Source organism: Caretta caretta, chromosome 3 (assembly GCF_965140235.1).
Source record: "Caretta caretta isolate rCarCar2 chromosome 3, rCarCar1.hap1, whole genome shotgun sequence".
Lineage (NCBI taxonomy): Eukaryota > Metazoa > Chordata > Testudines > Cheloniidae > Caretta > Caretta caretta.
The window spans coordinates 99,735,329-99,748,344 of record NC_134208.1 but is presented as its reverse complement, the minus strand read 5'-3'; the positions used below and the strand labels follow the sequence as shown (position 1 = coordinate 99,748,344).

Below are 13,016 nucleotides of genomic sequence, written 5' to 3'. Positions count from 1 at the left end.
CCACTGGAAAAAAGGCAAAAAAGAAAAGTGGAGGAATCAAGTGCTAGAAAAGTGATGCCATGTGCTCAAGAAAATAACTCTGCAGCCAAGGGAAAACTGTGAAGCTGTGTTATGTTGAGCTATGTGCAGTGCAGCCGTAGCTGTATCGGTCCCAGGATCTCAGAGAGACTAGGTGGGTGAGGGAATATCTTTTATTGGACCAACTTCTGTTGGTGAGAGAGACACGCTTTCGAGTTTACACAGAGCTCTTCCTCCGGTCTGGGAAAGGAACTCCCAGAGTCACAGCAACATTCAAAGTGGAACAGATTGTTTAGCATAAGTAGTTAGCACATATTCTGAGGGACCATTCAAGGTACAGCGTTGAGCTGTAATTCTGCAGTTGGTTTCCTTGGAACATAAAAAATACATATAGGGGAAACTGATGGCAGGAGATTTCTCCCTAAGATTTTATTTCTTTGCTGAAAGTACACATTTTAGTTTTGGATGCATCATTTAGTTTACACTGGCTCCTGCACCAATTATGAAACATAGGATGTTTGCCTTTTGGCGTTTGAATAGAAATATCATACCATATATATATATATATATATACTCTGTGCCAAAAGGTGAACTAGTGTCATATTTTGCAGCATTTCAGCCATTTGAGGAAACGCTTTGTATTCTCCAATATGAATTACAATAGGGCAGTAATATATAGGCTGAATAATTCTGTCTTGTTTCAACAGCTGCTAAAGCACAGGAATATAGCATGAAACATTGTTAGCAGCTACTTAAAGATTTTTTTTTAAAGGTCTGCACACTTGTGCTTACTTATGATTCATGAAGGAGGCAGAAAAGATTCCCTCCATATATAGACATATCAGAAATTCAGATCTTTTCTACCCTGGGTGACTGGAGAACGGTAGGTTTATAACATCAGAGATACCATGCAAATGATATCTGATTAGTTGACAAGGGAATTGATTATTTATTCTGTTTAAAGCCCTCCTTTTTGGTTTGCTTTTTCTTAAGCTCAAACTTTTCAGAAATGGCTGGAAGAAAAACTATCTGAATGTTAAAATTTCAACACCACTGACTAGAGCTGGTAAGGAAAAGTATTTCATTTCCCATTACTTTTTTGTTAATGAAAATGTTTCATTTGCTGGATTTTTTTAATTTTTGCAAAATATGTTTAAGTTTTAATCAAAACCCCAGGCACCTGAAAACTGATTTTATTTTTGTTTAAAAAAAACCCATTTCTTTGTTTTCAGAAGTTTGATTTTCAATGAAAACCTGACAATTTTTGTCAAAAATGAAAAATTTCTGTCTCACCATGAAACACTTTTTTATCAAAAATCAAAACATTTTGGGGAAATATTGTCAACCAGCGCTATCCCTATCTCTCCATTTAAGAAATGAGGCATCTCATGATTGATCACTGACATCAGCCAGGCATCCTTTCAGTAAAATGAGGGAAAACGAGACTTGATGTTCCTGACATTTCTAAGCTAAAAAAACAGGCAAAAAGAAAAAAAAAGTTGTGTGTCTTTAAATGTACCTTTTAGGTCTTCTCTCAGTGTAATAAAGGAACAGAAATACAAAGCCCTGCACAAACCTATTTTCCCTATTGTATGCCATCTGCAAAGCACTGAATGTACAATTTGGCTCTTAGAAATTTGAAGGAATGTAAGTATGAAAATATATGAATACAAAGAGTTTCTTCAGATGTCTGAAGTGCTGCAATATACGGAAATATTTTTTAGTTTTATTGGCTACAAAAAGAAAATAAGGCTATTTTTTTCATGGACAGCAGGGAGCGTTGGATTCAGAAGGGATGCAAAATTAGGGCCACCCTAAAAACATACTGCACAAGTTTCCAAAGCTATCACATTTCCATACTCTAAGGATTTAAGTTCAATATAGTCTTTGTAACAACGCACAAACTAAATAATCACACAGCATTGCCCCCAACCAGCAATGCTAAATGATCTTTGAACGGAACCAGTCCATTAATCCAAAGCAGAGTTTTCTGTTAAAAGCATTTTTTAAAAATGGGGCGTAGCCAAAACAAAATGGATTTTTGAAATGTTAACACACTTTTTTATATAAAGAGCATTCACACAGAAACACACGCACACACACGTCTCTCTATACTATACAGTCCCACTTGTGAAAAACTATGGTGAACAATTCAATTTCAAACTACAGAAAAACAGCACAAAAGGTTAGAGTAATTTACTGCTTTATTCAGTTAAAGAAAGAAGAAATGAATGATTACTAATTTAATCTTCTTTTGGGAGCTACCTTGAAATAGAACCATTTAAATATAATCACAGACAGAACTCAAAATACTTGCACAAAGACATTTTATTATAAATGTACTGTAAGTAATGTATTTTTTTTTTAAAAATGGAGGCACTTAAAACAATCAGAGGCATGTCAAAGTTGAATGACAGTGCTAGTTTCCAAAATGTTAGTTTGCAGGGCATGATAGAGGCTGAACTCCCTTCAGCTCCAAGGCTTTGCTGAAGCTAATCTCCTGAGATTTAGCAGTGCCTTTGGTGAGCTTCAGCAAGCGAATGCATCCTTTAAAACGGATATTTGTGGTCAGGCCAAACTGGTTCAGACCATCTGAAAAAACAAAACAAAACAAAAACTAATGTTGTTACCTCATTTTTCTTCTTCAAATCTCTTCTCCCACTTGCATTCCCAAATATATATTCTTCACAATTTACTTGCTGCACTCCGTTCTGTAGCAGGAGAGTGGTTAAACCTCTAAGTACATTTGATAAATGCTCCATTTGGTGGCAACTATCTAATCGGTCTCTTTCTTCATCCACAATGTGCCACTGGCAAAATCAGAATGCATTTAAATCTTCCATTTAAATCACACAACTCAGTTCAGGTGATGTTCATGACATTAAATAAAACAGCCTTCAAACTTCCTGAGAGGTCCAAATGGCATTTTTTTTCTACAGTAATAACAAATGGTATGCAGCAGGCAAATAATGGTTCTGTGTATCTGCAACTTGTAGTCTGTTTACATGTGGTAGAAAGGGTTTATCAGCATGAGCCTGGGATGGGTGCATTTACTCACAAGTAGCAAAGTTGTCGGGGCGACTTCTGCATCCCCAAAAGGCACATACTGTATATTCTGTATGTGCTGCAGGTATCACAGAGAGGCTACCCTAGCAACGTTATGGAGAGACTATTTTTGGATTATATTTTGTATCTTTGTGTCTGTAAAGGCAAGGGCTTTAGCTACTCTGAGTCCAACGACACTGGGCTCGAATAGAGCCATAAAAACACTGAAAATGACCCCTAATAGCTTTTACATGCCTAAAAATGTCACAACTATAAAGTCTGCCATCTTGGGAGCCCAGAAGGCTAGAAGTGAGTGCTAATCCCATTGGGAAGCTGAGACTCTCCCCTTCACAATTGTTGGAAGTTCCCAGCCCTGCTTCTCATCTGTCTTCTGAGTGAAGCAGCGGCCACAGGGAGCCAGTTGGGCTGCCTAGCCTTAGTGCAAGACAGGGCTTCACAGGGGCCTTACAACATCAGTGGAGGATTGGGCGCAGCTGAGCTCTGTTTCACTACAAGCCCTCCCCTACCCCCAAACGCTGACCCCTCCTTCTTCTTACACGGGGGATGTGTGTGTGTGTGTGTGGGGCGCGGCAGGGCAGGGAGGGAGACAGTTGCTGGTGCAGGAGGCAATGAGAGTTGACCTCAACAACTTTCCACTGGTGGAAAATTCCCCTGCCCAAGGGAATTCTCCACTAGCCAATTTCAGATGATTTAATGAAGCATAAAGCAACCTCAGTGGACTGTTGAATCTGGATCCCATGATAATGGACGTTAAATTTGTGACATATGTACGCACTGAAAAGCTGCCAATGGTCTTGGACTGAATCTTGTCTGTTCTGTGCCTCAGGTGAGGATAAATTGGGACAATTTCCACATTTGGAGGAAGACAAAACATTTCTCTGGCAGGCTGAACAAAAAGAGGCAGGTGTGCGAGACAGTTGAGGTGTTTGGAATGTTAGAATAAACCCCGGGGGAAATGGATTCATCAACAGAAGGAGGAGAGATGGTCAAAGGTGCATGATACATTATTTATCGCATGGATCCACAATTTAGTATGCAGCTTTAACTCAGTTCATGGGTATCATTCCAACGCAAGTGGTGTGGATTTATTTTATACAGACTGCTGTGTTACACCTGATTGCACTTCTTTTGCCTAAATGCAGCTCATAACTCATTATGCATGTCCCTGGAAACTTTCCTTTAGTGCCAGTTCTTAAATTAGAGTCTAAGGATTGCTGTAAAAACAGCCTCTGATGGCCAGAAGCTGGGAATGGGTGACAGGGGATGGATGACTTGACAATTACCTGTTCTGTTCATTCCCTCTGAGGCACCTGGCACTGGCCACTATCAGAAGACAGGATACTGGGCTAAGTGGACCTTTGATCTGACCCAGTATGGCTGTTCTTATGTAAAAATACCACAACACCGGGAACACCTTTATGGCACAACATTCATTCCAAATTAGGCCAGCGTGGCAGAGCCTGGCTTTCTCTTACATATCAAACAATACAGGAAAAACATCAGAAAACATTTGGAGGGACTGAAAGCTAAGTGTTACTGGATACATTGTATTGCATCAATTAGAATGGAGAAAAAATGCAAAGAAAATAATTCAGAGCTCAGTGCAATGCTCCCGGACATCAATGAGAGGCCTTCTATTGACTTCAATGGACACTGCAATAGGCACCCTTAGCTGATGTTTAGCTTCTCTCTGTTCACAAGCTAGTATAAAACAGCACTAGGAGTGCTACAAAATTAGTAAAAAAAACCCAATACTATGAGCATTTTACAAATTTCAGACATTTGATTTTCAAGATTAAATTATTCCTCAAATAATTCTTGGTCTATTTGTTTGTTTGTGAACAGTTAGTTGTGAATATTCACTATCAGTAGAGTAAGTATGAAGGCCTCTTGTAGCGTTTACCTCATCTCTGGATCCTTTCACCCATGCTAGAAATAACTTTGCTGGGGCTCATTAAAATACCTCTGAAGAGTAATGTTTGTTTTGCCTTTAAAAATAAACCAGATTGCACCAAATGGGAAATATTTGCAAAACAGTCCTGAGGGAGGACAGCTCGTTCCCCACATCCCCTAAATCAACGTTCACAGGCTGAGCTCTGTGCTATATGATTAATACACTCAGCCTACCTTTTTTTCCATGTAAACATTTTTGGCAGTTCAGGTTTGTCAAATGCTGTTGCTGTTGCCCTGGCTATGAAAAAGTGTTTTTGTTGAAATGTGAAAAGAAAGGCGGAGAGTCTTTTTGCTCCTCTCTGCAAATGCACACACTCCCTCGGCTAGAGGGTTTATGATAGGTTCAAGGGAAAAAGAACTAGAGGCTTTCTTAGCTGAAATATTGGCAGTGCATGACTGAAATTCAGTGCTGCAGAGCTCCTGTTATTCAAAGGCACAAAAATGAAATCTAGATCACTGTACTGTAGAGAAGTTTGGATATTCACAACCATACTATCGCCATTGATATTAGTGTGTGAAACTGAACTATATTTAAGACATTGGCAACGCATCATTACTAGAGAGTGTGACTAATACCCTGTTTGTGTGTTGGACACTCACCAGGATATCCTCCAACAAAGACAGGATCATTAGTGTCTGCAGAACTGGAGACTCCATTTGGGCTGCTCCCATGCACCTGATTCCCATCCACAGTCAATTCTAAGCGGTGCTTGATCTTGTTTGCAGTAACCTTGTGCCACTGTCCATCACACAAGCTGCCTGGTTTGTCAGGCTCGTAGATGGCAGAGAATCTGCCTGCACCATTATCCACATGGAACATCAGCTAGAGAATGTATCATGAAAGAGCAGGGAAAAGGACTAGTTATCAAAATAATAATTATCCAGAACATGGTGCTCTAGTTTTCATCAAATCTGTTCTTCCCAAAAGCTACGTATAGATTTAGAATAAATGTAGAGTTAAACATGAAGTGTCTTCTTATTACATTTCTAAATCAACACAAGACAGCTTAGCTCCATTGTGTTTATTTCCATCACCAGAATTTAATAACTATGACTCTGATCCTGCACCCAGTTCTGTGTGGGTGGATCCTTGCACCCATAAAGAATCCCACAAAAGTCAACAGAGCTCACTTGTGTAGATCCATGTGTAGCACTGGGGCCTAGGTTAGCAGGAATGTGCAAAGCTGTGGGCATGGTTTGCCACATTTCTGTTGTGAAACTGTATAAGGACAAAAAAAAGTAGGTTTTGTGTGGGTCTTATACAAAACAGAGCTATTTACTTTTATGTGCAGCTGAGTGGTTGATTAAACTATGCACCAAAATTGAGTTACACACACAAGGGACTGATATTCATGACATGACAGACACAGTGCCCCCAACTTTGCACACTCCTGCTAACATAGGCCCAATGCTGTAACGCAGGAAACACAGCAGTGTTGCAGAATAACATGTTAGGATGTTTTAGCAAAACTAGACGTGTCAGACAAATTTGGAAGGGGAAAGACTGACTGGCATATAGGGGGCTGTGATCTTGACTGAGATGACTTGACATTAAATCAGAGTTTAAACTTGTTCATACAGTTTAAAACACACAAATGCACTACAGATATCCAGAAATGTATCTGATGATGCCCTCACTGCAAAATGCCTTCACTCACTTTTTCATCTACCAGCTCGATGCCGAGTCCATCCATTTTTTGGCTGCTGATTCCCAGCAGAACACCATCCATTCGAGTAGTACGGAATTCAAACTCCACTAGTAGGTCTGTTCCCACTTTATATGTTCCAACTGGGGAGTGGAAAACATACAGTGATACATTTAGAAAAAGAGCTACAGTATTATTTAGTCCAACTGAAATCGAGTGTAAAATAGTTGCTCATGGTACCAGTTCATAATATGAGATCTTGCTAAAAATACACAAGATCAAACACCAGGCATAACGTTTAAACATGCTGAATGGGATTCTGAAAAGTGCTCAGAGTCAGAGCTGGCCTAACTCTGCTTCCACGGAAGTCGATGGGGCTTAGGCAATGCTGATTGCCTTTGAAAATCCCACTTGCTATAATGGTCTTTTAGCACTAGTAAAATTGTAGTTTATTACCTGTTTTGGCAAAGCCTGTTCCATCAAAGAATGTTCCTTTCTCTGCATTGGTAAAGCATTTGCCAACATTGAAGCTGGAGGTTGGATTATCCAGGTCAACAGAAGTCTCTGTCATCTTAAAATTTCTGATGCAACCATCAATGCTGTAAGTAACCTTGGTGCAATGTTCAAACAGAGAATGTTGTAATGAAAAACAAGCAGAAATGCTGGTATGGAAAGGCTCAATTATGGCATCAGAAAGTATCCCTTCTTTTGATTCTGTGTTTTGCTGCTGGATGTGTGGAGCTGAATGAGTCTTGAACTTTACATGGCTAATCCACAATATCTGATTAAAATAAGAATCTAATCTCTATCACACTACCGACTAATTAGGTTGCTTTTCTGAAATTCTAGGGATCAGATCTCACAAAATGGAGTTATATCTCTTTGGCTTAATGGAAGGGGCATAAAATAATGCACTGCATAATGAAACATAGAAAATTGCACAGGTAATGCAGAAATGTAATGGCCCATACTTTACTTCTGTAATTGAATAGAGTCCGTACTTTCTAGTTAAGCCAGTGGACAAAGGCATGGAGATAACTTGTAACATTACTACATTTTTTGTTTATCATTCCATTGAGTGGCTAATCTTACATATTAAAGCTGTGCTTATATTGGGCCACATCCTTCTAAATGTGGTACTCCTGCTTAATGGAATGGAAGTTTTACATAAATACTTATGGCATCATACGGCCCTCCATATAAACTTATCTATTACAATTGTATGATTGTAGCTAAGATATTATTTGCAGGCTTTTCTTGCATCTTTATCAGTGTTTTACAATTTAACAAGGCTTCACTATGAGAGCTAGGTATTATTATTATATTATTATTATTACTAGTATGCTGCTCGTTGGATGACCTATAAAGGAAGAAGCAGCAGGGATTGCACTGAGTCTGTGTAGCTGGTGTGACGTATTAGCACTTTTTCCCCCTCCCATCTCAGATAATGTCTCTTTCCTTTGATGCTGGATGCTGTGCAGAGCAGCATTTCCTCTCTCTTCCCTGAAGGAGGCCTGGGAGTCCGCCCACCTACTGGACAACTGGTGCTGGCAGAGGTTGGGGAGAGGAAGCTCAGGAGCATGGAGGGCCTACACTACAGGCTCTAAAGAAAGCCCTTGGCCCAGTGGTGCTGGAACGGGGGGTGCTGCCACACCCCTTGAAGTAGTAATAACAAACACCAAATACATGGTTTCTATCATCAGCACCCCCACTATAAAAATTGTTCCAGCCCTGCCTTGGCTGATGCTGGAGTGTGATAATATTGGGAAAATGAATGGTAAATGTCAAACACACACTTCAAAAGACAAAAGTGCGCACACACGCATACATTTGGTGTGAGGGGGAAGGAGAGAATGAGAAAAAACACAAACACACAGAGATTGTGGGGAAAGGAGAAGGAGGCAGACATTGAGGAGGGAAGAGAGGTACACACACACATTGGGAGAAATCTTGCTCTCAGTAACACCCATGTAAGTCTCTTAAGACCACTGATTTCAATGGAATTTCTAAAACCTTTCCAGTTTTATTTGTATTTTCTTTGCACAATCTTTTATATAAGAAATCCTTATTCACTGGGGAATTGTAAGGGTCCAGGACTGTAAAGCTTTTCCCTCTCCCCACAGTAATGACTATGGGCCAGTTTCAATTCTTTGTACTGACTGTATTCTAACCCAGGTCCTTCCAACTACTTAAAGAAGAATTGGATAGGCCCTTTTATCCATTTGCCTTTATATTTTGGAAGAGAAATGTAAATGGTGATACCGGCCAACACATATTTAAAGACTGTGAAATAGCTTATTAAACTTTCTTCCTTACTGGACCGATTCTTCGAGTTGTATAGTTAATGGGCAATCCTCCGACATACAGCATCCCCACAACATCCAAGATATCGGCCTTCTTGGGGCTGGTGGTCCTGTTTGCAACACCATCTACTAAAAGGATTCCTTCTTGCTTGGTTCGAAATATTTTTACCTAGAAATAAGACATAAATATAGCACATTAGTGAGAGGTTTCTGGTACCAGACAACCCTGGAGCAAAGGATGCTTTTCAAAGTGCAACTTCAGATTTCCACCTTAAGTCAAATAAAACTTCCTCTATGTAAAGAATAAGGCAGACAATATTATTCCTACTTATTATTTGTATTGCTGTAGTGCCTAGAACACCACACCCATGGACCAGAACACCACAGTTCTATGTGTTGCACAACCACAGAACTAAATTTTTAATTCAAATATGCCAGGAAGCATCATGAGTTTTAGTACTAGAATTACTAAAAGCACAGGGGATGCCATTTGAAAACTCAGTGTTTGCCTCACTAAAGTGATAGCAGTTCTGCTCCATCTCTTCTTCTACCTATAGAAAGATCCCATGCTAACTGCAAGCATTTGGGATGGTAAATGTTGACTTTTTAATGGCATCCACTGTAAAGGTTTATTACAGCACATATTTAAGAACTATATCCCATGACTGAGTTTCTTGTTCCTTTAGCTTATACTTGCTACAGATCATAGTTCAGGATGGAGTACATGTAACACACACGGGCTTAATAAGATTCCTATTCAGACAAATAGGACGTGTCTCATATGGAGGAACAACAATTGCTGAGGAGTTGTTCAAGCTTTGCCCATAACTACTGCTAAACCACTCTCTCCAAAGAGATATATTAGAGTCCCCAGTGACTTCTGCAGCAGTGATTCTGTGTATTAAGAGGACTAAATGTCTTGTACAGTATACGTGCTAGCTAAACTAAGGTAACATTTTTAAAGCGCCCTGGTGATGATAATGATGCTAGTGACCCTCGATTTCAAGGACAACGTTGACAATCATAGTTTGTACTAATGGGCCTTCACGTGACTCCATAGACCAATTTGGGAAGAACATTTACCACACTGGGCACAGAGCCATTTGCCTAGTTGTGGTGATTGAGTTGCACTTTGTTTGTGTGCTTCAAGCTGCTCAACTTGATTCTTCTCAAAGTCCTGGATGCCCACCCTTACCGTGCGGTGCCATGCAATACTATCAACTACCAGTTGCTCAAAGGTCAAGTCAGAATTTTTTTTTCCTCACATGTTGTTTCAGGGTGTCTTTGAAGTAATTCATCTGCTGTCCATGTTTACAATTGCTGGAGCTTAATTCGGAATATGACGGGTTTAGATAAACGGGTCTCAGGCATACAAATTACATGGGCAGTCTACCTCATTTGGGTGCAGATCGAATGAGTCTTGAAGCTGACTGAACCAGATGTCAGGATCCCAACAAGGGCAGTGAGGACCAAGGGTCAGAGAAGGGGCAAATCTGACGCTGGGAACAATGGAGGAATTCGGAGTCAAGTTCCAGGCCAGGTCAAGTTCAAAGGTCAGAGTCTGAATCAGGTTTCAGGGGCTAAGTCAGGAGATGAAGTCCAAGTCAAGCCAAGGTCAAAGCCAGGAGTTCAGGATCAAGGAGCAGAAATGGTTGTGGCAGCTACAGAAGATCTGGGCTGTTGCCTAGACTCTTCCTGGAACATCTCTTAGGTCTGTATAGAATGGAGAGCCAATTAGGAGCCATGAGGCTGCTGCCTATCAGACCCCTTGATGCAGGACTTGTCCACAGCATGTCATGGGGTCATGGAGCTCAAGTAGGTTACATCTGTTACTGGGTGGCAACATGGCAATGTCCCCAGCCTGGCAGGCCTGGGTTCTACACACAGGAGATCTAACACCAGCTTTTTCCAGGACTTCCATGTTGAAAACATGGTCCTGCCCTTTGATGTCAAGCAATTGTCATATGTGTTGCAAGTGGAAACTGTGAAGTTTTTTATTATGCTCTTGATAACAGGTCTATGGTTTGGACCCATAGAGCAATGTCATGAGGCAACAGCATTATAGGCTTTGACTTTTGTTTGTAGACAGATTCCACATTGCTTCCAGATTTGGTGATGGAGACAACCATATGCAGCGCTGGCTTACTTGATTCACACATCCACTTTGTGGTTGATTGTCGCTTTGTTGTTCAACGTGCTACTACTTTAAATAACCTGTTTGAGAGCTTGGTGTCTGGTGACTATTGATGGGTCTTGGTAACGTTGTTGAGGAGATGATTGGTACATTCATTTTTATTTGGCTGATGGTGAGGTCAAAGTTACAAGCTGCTGTAGCAAAGCAATTTGTAAGATCTTGTAGAGCTGCTTCAGAGTGCGTCTGCTGGGCAAAATCATGTGGTGCATTGGTACAATTTAGTAGTTAGCCTATTAAAATATTAAAAAGTGTTTCCTTGGTTCCTTTAACATTCCCTCTCCTTGTTCAGTTAAGGAGCACATCAGTCACAGAGGATTCTGTGGCACATCTACAGTAGGAAGTACTGAAAACTGACAGGAGGGTGGCTGGGAAGAAAGGAACTGAAAATTGGTGGTAGTGCTCTTTGGGGTGAATTTGGGATACAGCTCTAAACTGGGTGGGAGTGTGATCTGGCCGGTAGCAAAGGAATTGGGTACGGAGTAGCTGAAGTACCCAGAAATATTATTACAGGGAGCCTGAAAAAGCTGAAGGATAAGTTGGGTAATAGCAGTATGGTGGGGTTGGGCCATAAGACTGAGATTTGGTGATCAAGGGCAATGCTAATACAATATAGTTTAATAATGAGTATCAAACCAGGCCTAAGATAAGGATGGAGAATACTCTAGGTCAGCTTCTCAAGCTTTTTCCATGTGGGATGCCAAAACAGTTGAAGTCTGCTGCAGTGACTCAGTCACTAAATCATTTGCATTCACATCCTAACATCCTTCGCGGGGCACAGCAAGAATTGGATTCGGTTGAGGTGGAGAGAGGGCATGTTCTATTGGGTGAGCGGCTGGTGTTGGGGATGTTGGTGCTGCCTGGGTGCTACTTGGGGTTTACAACTGGATGTGGATGCTGCTGGTGGGGTGTTGAGTGCTGGGAGGTACAGTAAGGTGGAAGTGGCGGGGTGCTGCTAGAAGGGAAAGGGGGTGCTTCCTCTTTACTCCTGTCCCCACCTTCACTCTGCCTTGTTCCAGTGAAGTGCTGCTTAAACCTGGTGAGGGGCTGACTGAATGCTGTGAGCAGCAGGGCCATATGGGTCCTTACCGCCTTTCACCCTCAGCCTTGCTAGAACAGAATGTGATGCAGGCAGCAGGAAACAGAGGAAGGAAGGCAAATGGGAGGAGTGCCCACAGGACAGGGCAGAAAGGCAGGACACTAGTAGGAGGGAGCCGTATTTCTCCTTCCCTCCCCTTAGCTAGCTTCCTTTGGGTCCTAGCAGAGGTGGCAGAAGCACATCTTGAATTGAAGCCAGGGAGGTGGACGGATAGCAGAGGGAGTCATCACATCCTGGCTCCATCACATCCTTGTCCCCCGGCTGGATTCTGGGTGTTGTGGTTGCTGCTCCAGTCCCTCTGGGTCCCACTCTAGCCTTAGCCCCCTCTGCATGTGTGCACAATTACTGCCTCCCTATCAGTGAAAGTGTGCCCTACCCCTGCCCACCGCGGGGGAGGGAGGTGCTGGCCAGAACTTGATTGGCTCTCAGCTCCCAAACTATCAGCCAATGGGGAGGCAATAACTGGAGCTGGGCGGCGTGGGGCAGAGTCGGAGGGGAAGTGGAGCCAAGTGTGGGGTGGAAACATAGTTCACCTGCTGCAATATTTCCATTGTGGTGGCACTAGCCTCCACTGCTCCTATGGTTCTGCTGACCGTGGGTCCTCCTGTTCACCAGGGTTTGGCAATTTTGCCATGACTAACCTTGGGTGCTTCAACCCCTCTAGGGTTGGTTCCAACTTTTCTGTCCAAACTGTTTTCAGAGGGAAAATTGGGTTGTTGAGTCAATGAAATTTTTCTTGA

At 41.7% G+C, this 13,016-nt stretch overlaps 1 protein-coding gene across 3 annotated transcripts in view; it reads right to left on the bottom strand.

Annotated features, from left to right (window-relative positions):
• Window positions 1-2,328: 2,328 nt before the first annotated feature.
• Window positions 2,329-13,016, bottom strand: part of LAMA2 (laminin subunit alpha 2) — a 476,685-nt gene continuing 465,997 nt past the window's right edge. For all 3 annotated transcript variants that reach the window (XM_075126729.1, XM_075126730.1, XM_048844580.2), the window contains 5 exons: window positions 9,000-9,155; window positions 7,140-7,293; window positions 6,696-6,826; window positions 5,638-5,860; window positions 2,329-2,610 (listed from right to left, as the gene is read on the bottom strand). In XM_075126729.1, the coding sequence (XP_074982830.1) occupies window positions 2,453-2,610; window positions 5,638-5,860; window positions 6,696-6,826; window positions 7,140-7,293; window positions 9,000-9,155 (822 nt within the window). In that variant the 3' untranslated portion in view covers window positions 2,329-2,452. The remainder of the gene's footprint in view (window positions 2,611-5,637; window positions 5,861-6,695; window positions 6,827-7,139; window positions 7,294-8,999; window positions 9,156-13,016) is intronic.